The sequence below is a fragment of the Babylonia areolata genome, chromosome 18, assembly GCF_041734735.1.
Source record: "Babylonia areolata isolate BAREFJ2019XMU chromosome 18, ASM4173473v1, whole genome shotgun sequence".
In the NCBI taxonomy this organism is placed as follows: Eukaryota; Metazoa; Mollusca; class Gastropoda; order Neogastropoda; family Buccinidae; genus Babylonia; species Babylonia areolata.
Window position 1 is genome coordinate 33,309,210 of NC_134893.1, and position 16,734 is coordinate 33,325,943.

At 43.8% G+C, this 16,734-nt stretch overlaps 2 protein-coding genes across 6 annotated transcripts in view; both read right to left on the reverse strand.

Moving 5' to 3' along the window:
• Positions 1-7,125, reverse strand: part of LOC143291943 (D-beta-hydroxybutyrate dehydrogenase, mitochondrial-like) — an 8,410-nt gene extending 1,285 nt beyond the window's left edge. The window contains exons 1-6 of one of the 5 annotated variants that reach the window (XM_076602086.1): positions 6,320-6,445; positions 4,306-4,519; positions 3,449-3,649; positions 2,687-2,839; positions 2,190-2,383; positions 756-992 (exon numbers count right to left, since the gene is read on the reverse strand). In XM_076602086.1, the coding sequence (XP_076458201.1) occupies positions 756-992; positions 2,190-2,383; positions 2,687-2,839; positions 3,449-3,649; positions 4,306-4,519; positions 6,320-6,376 (1,056 nt within the window). In that variant the 5' untranslated portion in view covers positions 6,377-6,445. Of the gene's footprint in view, positions 1-755; positions 993-2,189; positions 2,384-2,686; positions 2,840-3,448; positions 3,650-4,305; positions 4,520-6,319; positions 6,446-6,860 lie in introns of those variants that run through there. The other 4 variants (XM_076602088.1, XM_076602091.1, XM_076602087.1 and 1 more) reach the window with 4 other exon arrangements.
• A 2,118-nt stretch (positions 7,126-9,243) lies between these two features.
• Positions 9,244-16,466, reverse strand: LOC143291944 (D-beta-hydroxybutyrate dehydrogenase, mitochondrial-like). The gene is made up of 7 exons (XM_076602092.1): positions 16,288-16,466; positions 15,296-15,523; positions 13,634-13,834; positions 12,871-13,023; positions 11,451-11,644; positions 10,253-10,489; positions 9,244-9,522 (listed from the first exon to the last, which is right to left on the reverse strand). The coding sequence occupies exons 2-7, from the start codon at positions 15,507-15,509 to the stop codon at positions 9,427-9,429; spliced, it is 1,095 nt and encodes a 364-aa protein (XP_076458207.1). The 5' UTR covers positions 15,510-15,523; positions 16,288-16,466; the 3' UTR covers positions 9,244-9,426.
• Positions 16,467-16,734: the final 268 nt, after the last annotated feature.

Sequence of the window (16,734 nt, forward strand, 5' to 3'; positions counted from 1 at the left end):
CTCTCTATAGTATAGGGAATGGAAAATAAGTCTTCGGGGACTCTCTGTGTTATTTTTAACTCACTCAGTACGGCCAGTCCTCTCTTCTCCTCTACACAGACGCCTCGGATGTCCAGTGGGTGTCTGAATGACTCAACCTTTAGCTTCCGTCGTCAGAATTGTGGTATTCTTTGTCAACATTCACCTCTTCAGTATAAGAGCCTTCCGCTTGCAATATTTTGATTATGGTAATTGGGGTGAAACGCTGTTAACGTCGTCTCTTTCGCCGTTCGTATGGAGAGAGTTAACCGGTGTCAGTTGTGTCCTTAGAGAAGGCGCTTTACTCCGATCTTTCCTCACACCACCCAGGTGCGAATGAGTACCTGACCGGCTGGGGAAGATTACAACAGCTGAAGGAGACGACTGGGCTCTGTCTTCCTATGCCGAGCCCTAGACACAGTGGATATGAATTTCCGGCTTCCCCGATAACCTATATACATACATACATACATACATATATACGGGTGTGCGTGCGTGCGTGCGTGCGCGCGCGCGCGCGCGTGTGTGTGTGTGTGTGTGTGTGTGTGTAGATTATAATGATTATACTTCACTGAAGCTACACGATGCTAAGGAATTTCTTATGTTAAAACTTCGATATATTTTCTATGTTATAAAAGGGGACAAATTTATCACTTCCACATTACAATGATAACACAACAACATCAACAACAGCAACAATAAAAACAAAACAAAAAACAAAGTCAGAGGAAACGTACACAGTATTCGTCAAACCAGCCGCTGGCTCCGTCAACGATGCAGCGTGGGTCCGGGTCGCCAGAGGTCAAGGCCTCGGTGATGGTGTGGATAACCGGGGTCAAGGACGAAGCGCCAGTACCGGCGATCTTGTCCAGCTTGCTCAGAAGGTTGTCCAGGCGGTCTTTACTGAAGACTTCCTTCACCTCTTCTGAGGCCTCATCCCACATCTCCTGAAACTCCCGGCCGATTCTGGCAATCTGGCGAAGACAAAAAAGATTATGTTTGGTTTCTGTTTTTATCCCCCCATGCTTATAAATCAGTGTTGCAGTCCTTTCCTGGACTGTTAGCATAGGCTGGCGGGACTACCCCTTCTTCACCATCAAGGGATAGTCTTTGTACAAAATTATTTAATTTTGTGTCTCTCAAGCGCGCCCCCAGTTTCCCGTTGCGACGATAGCCAATATTGGCTCCTGCAACGTACAAATCCAGATCCAGAATGGACGACGAAAAAAAACAACAACAAAAACACAACAACAACAAACAAACAAGAAAACAACAACACTAGTTGCAGAGGCACGAGCTTTAGGTTTAAACAGTATTTTATTTGAAAAAAATGTCACAATACATGTATAACGAAATCGACAGGAGACCCAAGTTTTGACCAGCCGCTGGCAGACTGGGAGGAATCTAAAGAATAGTTTATTTTAGTGCGGCGTCCCGACGACTCTTCAGAAGACGAAGAAGATGATGATGATAATGATGATGATCGAATAATTACGCATGGAAATCTGGATGAGGTAAATAGTAGATAACAAACAAATACAGTAAAACTTGCCCTTTGTAAGTAAAAGACATGCGTCTTCAAGCCTTTGTTGCTTTGGTCGAATCAGTACTGGTAAGTAAGAGGAACAGGGAAACACAACCAGCTATTCTCTATGGGGTACAGAGAAACACACCCTGTAACTTCCCTTTAATACACACCCTCAAACATCCCTTTAATACAAACCCTCAAACTAATACACACCCTCAAACATCCCTTTAATACACACCCTCAAACTTCCCTTCGGGGAACAGGAAAACACACTGCAACTTGTCTTCAGAGTACATAGAATGGAGGGAATTTATAGGTAAACTAGATTCCTTCAGAATAATAAAACGGTACATTTTGGAAACTAACGACATCATGCTGGCGAAGACTTCAGTGTGTAAAAACTTATCGTAGTCCTCAGATTCATCTCGATCAATATTGATTCCAAAGTAAACAGACATATGAAGGCAGGACAGAAAGACCTGGGCTGACTTGTATGTGCGATCTTTGCAGCGCTAAGTTTGCCAAGCGATAAGAATGTTCCTAAGTCTATGGAATAAGTATTGCGTCAGGAACGTTCTTAATTCTATGCAAACTTATCGCTGCAAAGATCGCTCGAGCGACCCAGCCCCCGCCATTTTCTCACCCCCTCTTTGTTCAGGCAGCCGGTGGCACCCCCAAAGTTGCCAGGCTCCACGATGATGACCTTGACCCCGAACTGCTTCATCTCCTGACGGGTGATCTCGGAGAAGGTCTCTCCAGCGAACTTGCTAATGTTGTAGGCAGCATTCATTGGTGAGGACAGCTGGCCTTTGATGCTCGTGACGTTGATGATGCGGCCTGAAAAAAAAAGCATAGCCAAGTGTGTGTCATTTGTGAATTATGAAAAAAAAAACCAAAAAAAACCGCGTTGCACGTTGAAATATAATTTCGCGATACATCTGTTAATTCGGAGACAGACAGACATGTCAGTGAGAAGAGACACACAGACACGGACACAGACACAGACACAGACACACATACATAGAAAGCACAGGTGCGCGCGCACACAGTATGGCACTGACCCATGGCTTGCCTAAGGGAAGAAGGCCCGGCGCACACGCGCGCGCGCACAGACACACACACACACAGTGTGGCACTGACCCCTGGCCTGCCTGAGCAGAGGGAGGAAGGCCCGGGTGGTCCTGACCATGCCAAAGATGTTGATGTTGGCCACCATCAGGTACTGCCTCATCGTCGTCAGCTCCACCTCCCCCACAAAGTTGTGACCCGCGTTGTTCACCAACCCCCACAGACCTGAACACATAAACCACGCAGTTTGGCAAAGATTTCTTCTTCTTCTTCTAAAGAAGGAGGAAAGTGGCAGCCTCTGTGAAGGTCTGGGTTCCAATCCCACTCTCGCCCTTTTTCCCAAGTTTGACAAGAAATTCAAACTGAGCGTTAGAGTCATTCGGATGAGACGATAAACGTCACGTGTGCAGCACGCACTTCACTTGGTGCACTGAAAAAGAACTCATGGCAATGAGGGTGTTATCCTCTGGCAAAATTCTGTAGAAAAAATCCACTCGGATAGGCACACATATGTATGCACTCAAGGCCTGACAAAGCGCGTTGGGTTATGCTGCTGGTCAGGCATCCGCCTAGCAGATGTAGTGTAGCGTGTATGGAATTGTCTGAGCGCAGTGACGCCTGCTTGGGAAACAGACTGAGACTGAGACTTCTCCTTCTTCATTCGTGGGCTGCAACTCCCACGTTCACTTTCCTACTTGGCTACAGCTCTGCAGCTCCACCAACATGACAGCCTCTTTCGTGATGATGATGATGATGATGATGGATGATGGTGGCAATAACAAGGAAACAAAGTTTCAGTGAAACTGTTTCTTCACTATGATTGTAAACACCTACCAGAATTTTTGCATATCTCCTTGACTTGACGCAGACACTGCGCTACGCTGTCATCAGAGCTGACGTCAAGAGGCAGCACTGTCATCCGGTTAGATTTGACGTCACGGAGAGTTTGAGCGCCCTCTCCGTCAGGCCGATAGACTGTAGCGATGACGTGGGACCCTTGCTCGAATAGAGCTTTGGCCAGCTCATGACCGAACCCTTGAAGGATACAAGATGCGAGCATACTTTGTGAGATTTAGAAGAAAATGTGTTTACACATTTGCTGATAAAAAAGCAACAAAACAATAAGTTGATGTTTTCTTTTAAATCCAAAGACAACACAAAAATAGATCATGCACACACGTTTCAATAAGAACGCTGATACATTAATAAATATGCAAAATGCAGAAGATGCTGATATAAGATATATTGAATTGCGAAAATACCAAATCAAAAGTAAATGACTAGAAAGAGATGGGAAGTAAATGTGTTTTTTGTTTGTTTGCTTGTTTTTGTTTTGGAAGAAGGGGGGTTGTTGTTTTCCCTTTGTTGTTGTATTACTTTGTGTGTAGATATATTTTACTTGAACTTCTTTTTGAGTGAAGGGTTGTTCTTTTGTTTCAACACAGTTAGACTACTAATTTACACGCAAGAAATAAGATACACATACTGGGCCTGTTCTTGGTGTGTTTTTTTTTATGTTTTCAGCCTGTCTTTGCACAATATTTTTCACACTGTCAGAAATGCTGTAGCAGAAAAGACCAAGTTATATGCGTAGAAATCAGAAGTGAGGGTATCAATCTACATTAGCATTAGTACTATTGTCATTGTTGTTATTATTATTATTATTATCATTTTTATTATGAACTATGTACCGGTGTCACATCCAGTGACCAGCACGGTCCTGTCCTCCAGGGACACACTGCCCGCCGCTCTCTTCCGCTGCCGGCAGTACAGGGGGTAGAGGAGGAGCAAGGCCGTCACACACAGCAGGGTGGGGGTGGTGAGGGCGGAGTACAGGGCCACCACCCCCATCCCCACCATCCCCGCCTGCAGGGCGTACACCAGTTCCCAGGACGTCATCACTATCTGTGGACATCATCATCAGAACGCAAAAAATATTTTTTACCGGAACTTCCCGATGGCGTCATCAACTCTTTAGCACATCAGGAACACAAAAATGAAACAGGACTTCTGATCAGCTTTGCCGGAACCCAGGCCATACCCATGATCGCCAGAAATGGAGACAGTTGCGTGTGCGTTCAGCGCAGCGACCCCATGACCAAAGCAGGTTATGAGACCAGTGATAGTGATAATATCGGTAAGGCAGTGTTTATCACTAGTCCTATTTTGAGCATGAATACTTGATAATGAACAGTTTTCAGCATACATTCACCGACAAATTTAAAACATTCATCAAATTTTGCAAGAGTAAGGTTTTTATCCACCTCGAACAAAAGTAAAGCTTCATTGATAACAGCCGTGACATGGTCTGAGCACATAACATCACAAAATGTAACACTTTTCAGATGGTCCTATGTATACTTGGAAGAAAAGAGGACTGATTGTCAGAAGCATTATCAAACTAGAGCTGAACACATGAGAGTAATAACTCGACAGCTTCGTGCTTGGATTCAGCTGCTAACAAAATATCGAAGAGTTTATACTTATCAAACAGACAACGAGAAAGGACAAAAATATCAGTCACACTACAACCATTCAGGGACACACGTGTAAAATCGTTCGCAATGTGAACCTTTTTAAGGTTATCAACAAGCGGAGTTCAATACAAACTTTCAGCATGTATCTCCCAAAAGGATCAAATGGGTCATCTTTCGATAGCCTCGCATTGTAACCTGTGCATTCATTAACACATTCATCTGGATCGTCTATGGCATGAATGTCATCAAATGGGATCTCGGGATATACATGTATTCCTGGAAGCAGTTCTTGAATTAAGGTTCCCCCCACACAATAATGGGTACATCACCATAACGATTATTCATATCCGTTTTGTAGTCTTCAAAAACCATAGGACCGTTATTTTGACTTCTCAAGTGGCAAATACGCATCAATAGATACACAGTCCTTATCCATATCTAACAATGTGTGTGAACTTTTTAGAGCAATAATATTGTCTGATCCTATAAGAATCTGCTACGCATATTCACTCACTTCTTTTCTGACCAGAACTGCTATGCCACAAAACACACTTTCACTCCGAACGAAAATACCACGAGTGTGGAATTGGGTTTGGGGGACTGGATCTTCTTCCTTTAGTTCTTACCACAGACCTTCGACATTAAGGGTACAAAAGGATACTTAATATAGTCATTTTTGGGTAGCAGGCATTGGCATTAACATTACTGACACCAAACTCGTCATTACAGTAAAAAAAAAATTTAAAAAAAAACACCAAAAAACGATCTAAACACTCTGGCTGTGCATTGGCCTTTCCCTCAGCTATCTACACCACGCTGCTTGACCTGCTCACTGTGGACTCGCTCAAAATATTACTGGCAGCAGTGTCCCTACTTGACCTGGTCCACTTGCCCGTTATCTTGCCCCGTCTGGCAAAGAACTGTGACCAGAGGCGCGTTTTCTACGCACTAGTTAGACAAGGTTCTCGCGAGACACGCTAGGAAGGTGCGTTTCTTTTATTATTCCTCCTTGCGGCAAGAGTGGCTAGGTTCTTCGCGAGTCAAGGCTAGGTGGCTTTCAATGCAACTTTGCCGCGAGGTAAGGGCAGAACCTACTTCCCGCCTAGTGATCGTTTCGTTGTGCATGTACTCCTTGCCCTCGCCACTAGCTCTCTCGCCACAAACCTGCATGCGAATTAAGAAACGCGTCTCTAGTCATCTGTGGCGAGTCATGCCCTACTCTGGATACCTCATGGTCACTGGGACTTCCACTGCCACGTCTTCTTCCATGACCATGGTCACACATGCTGGGACCCGGGATAGGTACATCGTGGGTCTTTGTCGTGGGTGGTAAACCTCGTCCAAACCCTGGGGCTCTCTGTCATCAGTCTCTCTCTCTCTCTCTCTCTCTGTATATATATATATATATATATATATATATATATATATATATATATACAGAGACAGACAGACAGACAGACAGAGACAGCGTGGAGTATGTTTGAGAAAATGCTAGGCGTTGTTAGGAGACACAGGTTACAGACATCTTCCATGCGATAAACAGAGAAGAAATAAACTGGTGCGGGTGTGGGAGAGTGGTGAGAAGGAAAGAGGCAGAGAGAGACAGAGACAGACAGAGAGACTGACAGAAACAGAATTTTTTTTTTTTTAATATGGAGAGAAGGAGAAAGAACAAACAAAATAAAATAAAATAAAACAAAATAATATAGAATAACTATCGAAAGAAATAATAAGAACCTTAACAGGACAACAATTCCCATGCGCCTTACCCTTCACAGGACTGAGCCTCACGTGTACAAAATAAATAATTAAATAATGGGGGAAAAAAAAAGGCCCACACCAGATGCCACTCTTTCCCAGTGCCAGTTTCACATCGTACCCTGACAGAAAATAAATGTACACACCAAAGAATCCTACGTACAACTGCTGTCTATTGCACACCGTCGTTTAGACAATAGTACGCGCTTCTTTCCTTGCTTGCAGTGCTCGCTTTCATGCAGAGCTGCTGAAAACTGGCTGGCTGGCAACAAAGGGACTGAACAACTACGAAGCAAAACTACTGTTGTGCACAAATATTACTGCTGCCATACAATAGGCGCTTGATAATGTGCTGTTTTTAGGATTCAGAGAATTTGATGTACAGACATTGAGCGTGCAGGCAAACACACACGCATGCACGTAGCACTTATTTACGAACACACACACACACACACACACACACACACACACACACACACACACACACACACACACACACGCACAAGCACACAGACGCACGCACGAACGTGACTGACGAAAGCACCCGCCACACAAACACGCCGGCACTAACGCAGATATATTGTGCACGCACCTACCCAAGCACACACACAGCGGAGAGAGAGAGAGAGAGAGAGAGAGAGAGAGAGAGAGATGATTTTCTAACAAAAAACATTAGAAATATAAATTCAGTGAAACGGGGCTGGTTGTAACAGCTTTTGATCAAAGGCCACTACCATACAATTGGTTTTTTTACTTTGTAATTGCATTTTTTAATCAGACAGATAACTTCTTTTTTTCATCCAAGCAAAAGATACAGATTTTGTGATGATATTAGAGAAATATCACACACACACACACACACACACACACACACACACACACGGCACACACAAGCCATACACACGCACACACACTCGCACACACACGCATGTAAGCACGCATGCACGCACTATAGGTTCCGTAAGTATGCAAGTATTCTGACACTATCTGTTTCAATGGTCAGTTAAATTTGTGGTTAATTCGATTGTGATACTTTTTTCTGTCCTCCAAATTCCTTTGTCTATTGTAAACATGTCTTCCCTGTCACATATGTGAATATATACACTGAGTTCTGGCGCGTTCTCAAACACACACACACACACACACACACACACACACACACATACACACACACACATGTACATTTCCCCCCGTTTGAAATAACTTTAACAGACAGACGTTAATTAATTACTAACACACACACACACACACACACACACACACACGTTACACACATACACACAACGTGTGTGTGTGTATGTGTGTGTGTGTGTGTGTGTGTGCGTGTACACATTGTGTGTGTGTGTGTGTGTACACGTTATGTGTATCTATTTATCTATTTATTTGTATTTCAGTTTTTGCCGTTGTTCCAGTAGGTTTCTTCTTTCGGTGTGTGTGTGTGTGTGTGTGTGTGTGTGTGTGTGTGTGTGTGTGTACACCCCACCTCACCTCCTCGTGTGTTTGCGAACACACTCTTCCACACACCAAACGAACCCATCGTGCCATGAATACACACAGATCGCATACAGACAAAAAGATTTGCTGCATGATTCATTTACTCTTCAGAAGGTGTGACTATGACATCAAATTCATTTCATAAAATTAATTTCTAAAATGTGTGTGTGTGTGTGTGTGTGTGTGTGTGTGTGTGTGTGTGTGTGTGTGTGTGTGTGTGTGACTGCCAAATAAAGAAAATTGGAGACCGTTCAGACTCTGTGTGTGTGTGTGTGTGTGTGTGTGTGTGTGTGTGTGTGTGTGTGTGTTTCTGTATGTCATTTCAACCGGTGTTTATTCTCCTGCAAAAAAGAACTGATTTAAACTGAGAGGTTACCATTTCGGTTGCTTGCTTCCAGTCCATTTCTGTAGATGTATTATCAAAGATATAGCTTTAAACACAGACCGGTTTACGAGACAAATTTAAGATTCTAATTAAGTAATTACTTGATTTATTTATTTATTTCTAATTGATAAACTGACAAAATTATGTGCTAGAAGAGAAACAATTCGTGTGCCTCTGTATTGCCCAAGGCCGTATTGAAAGTGATGAGTGTCCACACGGACAGGTCTTCTGACTGCCTGTGTGGTCAGGCACTTGTTGTATCAGTGGTGCTTCTGGTGCTTGTTGTGCAGTTGAGATGCCGATGTTGAAGTTCATATCATGGATATATTCGCGCGTGATCACAAGTTTGCGGACGCGTGCGCGCAACACATACACGCACGCACGCAAGCATGCACGCACGCGAACACACACACACAAACACACACACACACTGGCACACACATACTGACACACACATACATACACACACACACACACAAATAACTGAACAAACACATGCACCCACCCACCTACCCACACACACGCACACACACACACACGCATCGTTATTAATATTGTTATTCTCCTTTATATCGCAGGCTTTTTCACCCATCTTTTCTTTCTCTTTGTTCTTTTCCACTTTTTCACAGCGATGAACGAAAAATCAACAATGAAATAAATGACATCAATCTGTGATCAAGGGGCACAACGCATCCTTGTCAGAAGCGGGGCTGTTCCACGTTGTAAGGCAGGAAGTGGGACACTACTCGTTCGAAGTAGCGATCTGGCAAAAAAGGCTTCAGGCGAACCAGCGTCTGCAATGACAAGAATGCTAAAATTATTTCTTTCCCTCTTTTTCACTCAAGCATGTTGACAATACATGCATACATACATACATATATACATATACATATATATTTATATATATATAATTTCATAGTGTGTGTCGCACCTGTAGTATTACAGCTGTAGTAGAAGTGGTAGTCACAGACGGAGGTAGCAGCAAGAACAACAGCAGCAGCAGCTGTAGTACTGGAAGCAGCAGCAGCAGTAACAACAACAACAACAGCAACAGTAAGAGAAGCACGACCATCAACGACAATGCTGGAAATGATAATGATGTTAAAGGAATATATACATAGCTCCAGTTTAATCCTGGGATACTTTCAATAGGATATATATATATATATATATATATATATATATATATATATATATATATATATATATATATATAGAGAGAGAGAGAGAGAGAGAGAGAGAGAGAGAGAGAAATAGAGAGATAGATATAGGCACAGTCAGACACAGACTATACACAGACAGACAGGTGTGAATTTTCACAACACATTTTGCTTTGTGGAAAATAAATCAATCAATAAAGTGGCATAAAGTTAACGACATTCCAACAATACAAAAACTTTGACAGCACACATCTGCCAGTGGTAACACGTTATTAATAAAAGCCTGCATAGCTGAAAACGTTGGACGACACAGTTTTCAAAGAAAAAAACAAACAAACAAAAACAATAAAAACAACACCCTTACACAACCGATATCGAACAAGCGGTTGGATCCATCCACGATGTAGCGGAAATCCGGGTCACCCGAGGTCAAGGCCTCCGTCATGGCCCGGATGACAGGGGTCAAGTCCGGGTAGGTGATGGTGGCTTCTCGGCCTGTGTTTCGCAGAACGTCGTCCAGATGTTCTTTGGTGAAGATCTTTTTCACCTCATCCGAGGCCTCAGCCCACATCTCCTTCAGCTCTCCTTCGATTCTCGCTCGCTGAAGTGGACGGAAGGTGAGGTGGGTTTTTTTTATCATTAGGTCTGATAGGCTATTGTGGATACTTATAATTATACTATTGTGCCTGTCTTTGGTCAGAGACTAACCTCTAAGCGCTTTGCAGAGTCATTTGCACAGTAGGATGCCTACCTGGGTCTAGTGACTGACAACTGCCTTTACTAGGGCACTCATCATTCGTTTCCTGTGTCATTCAGTCAGGCTTCGGTCACGCGCACGCACACACACATGAAAATGAGAATAGACTGTTCTTCATAATTTAGCAATTTTGTTGCCTTGGGTTCTTTTACCTGCGCTAAGATTTTGCTGGCGTTTTCCTTCCACACGATTTGGGTCATAGTAATAAAGGAAGGGTGTACGGGAAATGCGTCCATGTTTGTTTCTCTTCAGTACTTACCCGATGCCGAGCATTTGAACGAGCCAAAAGGAATGTTTCTGTTTTAACTGAATGAAGCAGACAATGGAGTCTTTTCAATTTGAACTGAATGAAAGGGAGAACGCATAAAGGAATTTGAGGGCAGATAGAAAGAGAAAAAGGGTTGACAGGTTCACAGGCCTTGGCTGGATGGTTGGCTGGCTAGTTCATTGATTTGTTGCTTGGCTGGTCGCTTGCTTGCTTGCTTGCTTGCTTGACGGTTGGCAGAACAACAAACCAATACACCAGTTTATGATAATACTGCACGACACATTCTGGTGCGACTGACGATGCATAGCAATGAAGTTCATTTCTCAGTTGAATAAATATCAACACAGCTATGTTGAAACAGAGAGGGGTGGGATGCGAGGAGAGAGAGAGAAAGAGACAGACAGACACAGAGAGGAAGTGAGACAAACATACAGAGGTCTACTCCCCATCCATACTACCATTTTGAGAGACAGAAAGACAGAGACAGAAAACCCATTTACTCGTCATCTACCCCACAACCACCCTATCCTTGCTCACCCCATCTTTATTGATACAGCCAGTGGCCCCTCCAAAGTTGCCAGGCTCCACAACGATGACCTTGACCCCGAACTGCTTCATCTCCATCCGGGTGATTTCGGAAAAGGTCTCTCCGCCATATTTGGTGATGTTGTAGGCCGCGTTCATTGGTGTGGAAAGCTGGCCTTTGATGCTGGTGACGTTCACAATGCGGCCTGTGAAAGCTCCAGTTTCAGATGTGGCAAAGCGTGTGGATTGAACCATACACGCTACAGCATAGCTGCTCAGTTAAACGAAGGAGATGATTCTGACCAACGCATAAACCCAACTCTTTGGAAGCCTATCCTAGGTTTGTATGAAACATGGACATAACATGAAATGATTAAACAAAATAAACAAATCACACACACACACACACACACACACACACATATATATATATATATATATATATACACACTCACACACACACATACATACATATATATATATATATATATATATATATATAAACTGAGATGCATAGAAGGCGAATTATTGGAATAAAATAAGAAACAGGCCGTGAAGCGAGTCAGTGGCAGAGCTGTTACCAGTTGCAGACACAGCCGGTAAACGTAAACAGAATATGGACTGGGAGTCCACAAGTAACGTTCTTTGTTATCTCACAAGAAGTGCCTTTCCTTCTGCATTCATGAGCTAAAACTCCCACATTTACCTGTATTGTCGATATGTATGCGATTGAAGTCTTTTTACGTGTGTGTGGCCTTTTTTTCAAACCCCCACCCCGCTCATGTCCAGGTCCATTTTTCGGGGATGTGCATGCTGGGTATGTTCATAAATTCGTTGAAAACTGACATGGATTTCGAGATCTTTAATTCGCGGTTCTTGTTGTTTTTTGTTTTTATCTTTTGCATGTGGATACAAGGCTAAAAGTGAATAAAGGCATTAACAGATCGGCATTCAAGCTGACCTGAGAGACAGGGAAAATCTCCACATTAATATTTTAATCATTTAGTCACCGATACCGGAATCGAACTCGGAACTCACGGGCTGAACGTCCACCGCTTTTACCTTTCGGCTGTTGAGCCCGTCATCTCACATGAAGCCCTGAAGTAATGCCTGTGCATACCGTTTGTCAAACCCAACACGTATTTCAAAACCATTCTTAACTGATGGCAAAACTATTAACATTGTGCTTCTTGTTCGCTCTGTGACATTGTTTTTTTTTCTTCCAAACTTAAAATTCGTGAAAGGCACAACAACTGAAGCTTCCTGATGAGTCTGTTATGAGAGACTTGCGATGGTGATGTGATATGAGATTCGTGATAGCAGTGTACAACTCCTCGAGTTAGAAGAGACTACCAAGATATTGTGAATTTTTTTTAAGTGTTTCGCGCGCACACACACGCACACACACACACACACACAGTGTGGCACTGACCCTTGGCCTGCCTGAGGAGGGGGAGGAAGGCCCGGGTAGTCCTGACCATGCCAAAGATGTTGATGTTGGCCACCATCAGGTACTGCCTCATCGTCGTCAGCTCCACTTCCCCCACAAAGTTGTGACCCGCGTTGTTCACCAACCCCCACAGACCTGAACACATAAACCACGGTGAACAGTGGTGTTCCACGGCATCAGTTACGAGAAACAAAACATAATCGAGGAAAATCTGAATTTTAATTCCTTTGAAAACGAGTTCCCCATTTACTCCTATTAATTCCTTTCTTTCCGACACTTGAGAGAGGGTGGTGGGGAAGGTTCCTGGGAAGAGGGCTTCAACGATAGGGGACTGGATGGGGGCAGAGGCGGTTGGGTGGTGGGGGGAGTCAAAAGTGGTGGGAGGAATTTGTGTGCTTTATTTCTGTGTCACGGATATGAGTTGGGGTTGTTTTTTTAACAATCTTTTTGGGGGACGGGGGGAAGCAGTGTTTATATTTGCAGAAGGGAGGGTACGTGTTGTGTTTACGTTACTCTGTGCTTACTCTGTGTGTGTGTGTGTGAGTGTGTGTGTGTGTGTGGTGTGTGTGTTGTATGTACTGCTAGTACACATGTGTGTGTGCATGCGTGCATCTGCATGCGATCGTACACGTTTGTGTATTTGTGTGCATGGGTGTGTGTGTGTGTGTGTGTGACTGCCTATAAAGAAAACTGGAGACCGTGCAGACTGACCTAGATTGCTTTCACAATGATTGTAAACATTTACCAGAGTTTTTGCACATCTCCTTAACCTGACGCAGACACTGCGCCACGCTGTCATCAGAGCTGACGTCAAGAGGCAGCACTGTCATCCGGTCAGATTTAACGTCACGCAGAGTTTGAGCGCCCTCTCCGTCAGGCCGGTAGACTGTAGCAATGACGTGGCATCCTTGCTCGAAGAGAGCTTTGGCCAGACCATGACCGAACCCTTGGGGACATTGCAGACCTTGTTTGATCAGTACAGCTGATGGAGGAACGGCTTACCACACACAAAAGTGTTCCAGGCACACATACATACATACACTGCGTGCTTGTACGTGTACACACACGTGCGCGTGCACGCACACACACACATATTGGCACACATGCAAATGCAAATACAAACACAAACGCACAAACACATATGCACGCATGCATTGCACATACCCGAACACACACACGCGCGCACGCAAGTGAGCGCACACGCGCGCGCGCACACACACACACACACACACACACACTTTGTTTTTATCATTTTGACTATTTAGAGGGGTATTTTCACAGCATCTTAATTTCAGTTATATATATGTGTGTGTGTGTGTGTGTGTGTGTGTGTGTGTGTGTGTGTGTTTCTATTTTTGTGTGTTTCTGATCTCATGGCACTTGCAGTCGACTGAGTTAAAAACAACATAAACTGAATCGAATTCAGGTTGCTCTTATCAGTCCGTATCTTAAGACAAATGTCAACAGTATTTTTTAGTTGATAGGCTTTGGTATCAGTCTGTTATCTAAAGGCCAGACGTCTTATAAATGTTTAAGTCTTTGATTAACCCCTTCACTGCTGCTGACTGAGTATGCTCGTCCGTAAAGCGCTGTCATCACACTGGGATGATAAGACAGAGCTCACAGATCAGGACGTCAGTCACTGTTGTTGTTTTTAATAAGTGTTTGGACATTTCCTCTTCAGATGGCATTGCTTTTGTTTAGCAAGTGATATAATTAATAAATACACTTAAGTGTGTGTGTGTGTGTATTTATATGTGTATGTGTGTGCCTGCAGACCGTAGTGCGTGCTTGCGTGCGAGAACGTGTAGTCGTACGCACGCGTGTGACAGAAGACTAGTTGGCCTTTGGGGGACCGTCCCCTAGTGTCCTCAAGCCCTCTTAGCCGAGAGAGTGGAGACGCAACTTAGGCAAGACACTCTCCGCCACAATCAAGTTTCCAGCCCAGACAGTTGGGACAGCAGTATATATAGGCTACATACATACATACATACACTGATACATACATACATGCATAGACATCAATCAATTATATTAAGGGGTTTCATAACTTGCTCCTGACTCCTACCAGTGTCACATCCAGTGACCAGCACGGCCCTTTCCAGCAAGGACACACTGCCCACCACATTTTTATCATTATCATTATTATTATCATTATTATTTTTATTATCATCATCATCAACGTTATCATGAATTATGTACCGGTGTCACAGCTAGTGACCAGCACGGCCTTGTCCAGCAAGGACACACTGCCCGCCACATTATTATTATTACTATCATCATCATCATCATTATGAATTATGTACCGGTGTCACATCCAGTGACCAGCACGGCCCTGTCCTCCAGGGACACACTGCCCGCCACATTATCATCATCATCATCATCATCATCATTATGAACTATGTACCAGTGTCACATCCAGTGACCAGCACGGCCCTGTCCTCCAGGGACACACTGCCCGCCACTCTCTTCCGCTGCCGGCAGTACAGGGGGTAGAGGAGGAGCAAGGCCGTCACACACAGCAGGGTGGGGGTGGTGAGGGCGGAGTACAGGGCCACCACCCCCAACCCCACCATCCCCGCCTGCAGGGCGTACACCAGTTCCCACTGGGACGTCGTCATCAGTTTCTATGTTTCTGTGCACACACACACACACACACACGCACGCACGCTTAAACACCAGAGAGAGAGAGAGAGAGGCTTGCACTACGTACGCAGATAAGCACACACACGCACGAACACACACACACACACACACACACACACACACACACACACACACACACACACACACACACTGACACACACACACGCTCGAACACCGTCACTCACACACACACACACACACACACACACACACACACACACACACAGGGGCTCGCACGTACGTACGCAGACACACACACACACACACACACACACACACACACACACACACTTGTAGGCTCGCATATACGTACGCAGACAAACATGCACACACACACACACACACACACACACACACACACTCAGCCGGAGTAAAACAAAGAAGATGATAAACGGTGTACTTTTCAAACAAAATCAAATAGATGAAGGGAAGCAAAAGAAGGAAGTGAAGAAAAAGAAAAGGGATCTAGATGCTATGAGATGACTTACATGGCAAGGATATGCTTGCCACGACTGCACAATAACAAGCGTTAGGGATTTTCAGCAATGGAATGGCTGAAAGTAGCAGAAACACACACACACACACACACACACACACACGATTCTTTTTCTTCTTCTTCTTCTTCTTCTTCTCCTTTTTTTTTTTTTTTAAATCTTTCGGAACGATGACACTGACAGTATAATGATTTCTTCAAATGTACATGCCGATTAAAACTTTCACAACACAGAAACACACTGAAGAGCAATGCTTTACCTTGATTCGGTCTTCAGGGATTCCCTTATAGTTTACTGACGAGGCCACCTTCGATTGAAACTGACAAACAAGACTTACACAGCAGGAACTAAGTGTCTTGCGGTCTTCAGAAGGTCGTCTGACAAACGATATCCAAGCCTGCGATTGTCTTTGTGAAGTCGGTATATGTGGGTCTGCGGGCTTTTTGTAGGTCAAATGGACAATAGCATGGATAAGCATTCAATAACGAGGATACACTTGGTACAGTGGTACACTAGTGTAAAATGTTGCGGAAAGGCACCTGGCATGCAAGATATGATGTATGATAAAACTTAATGGTTACTTTTTGTTGTCGAGCTTTTCAAGTTTTTTTGTTGTTGATATTATAGTGATTATTATTGGTTATTTTTTATTTCATTTTGTTTTAACCTATTTATATTTTTGGTGTAATTATTTATCTTTTTTTTT

Coding starts and splice junctions, on each gene's coding strand:
- LOC143291944 (XM_076602092.1), bottom strand. CDS start 15,509: ATGACGACGTCCCAGTGGGAACTGGTGTACGCCCTGCAGGCGGGGATG. Junction 11,645..12,870: donor CCTCCTCAGGCAGGCCAAGG/GTCAGTGCCACA, acceptor GAGCTTTCACAG/GCCGCATTGTGAACGTCACC. Junction 9,523..10,252: donor GCTTGTTCGATATCGGTTGT/GTAAGGGTGTTG, acceptor TTGTCATTGCAG/ACGCTGGTTCGCCTGAAGCC.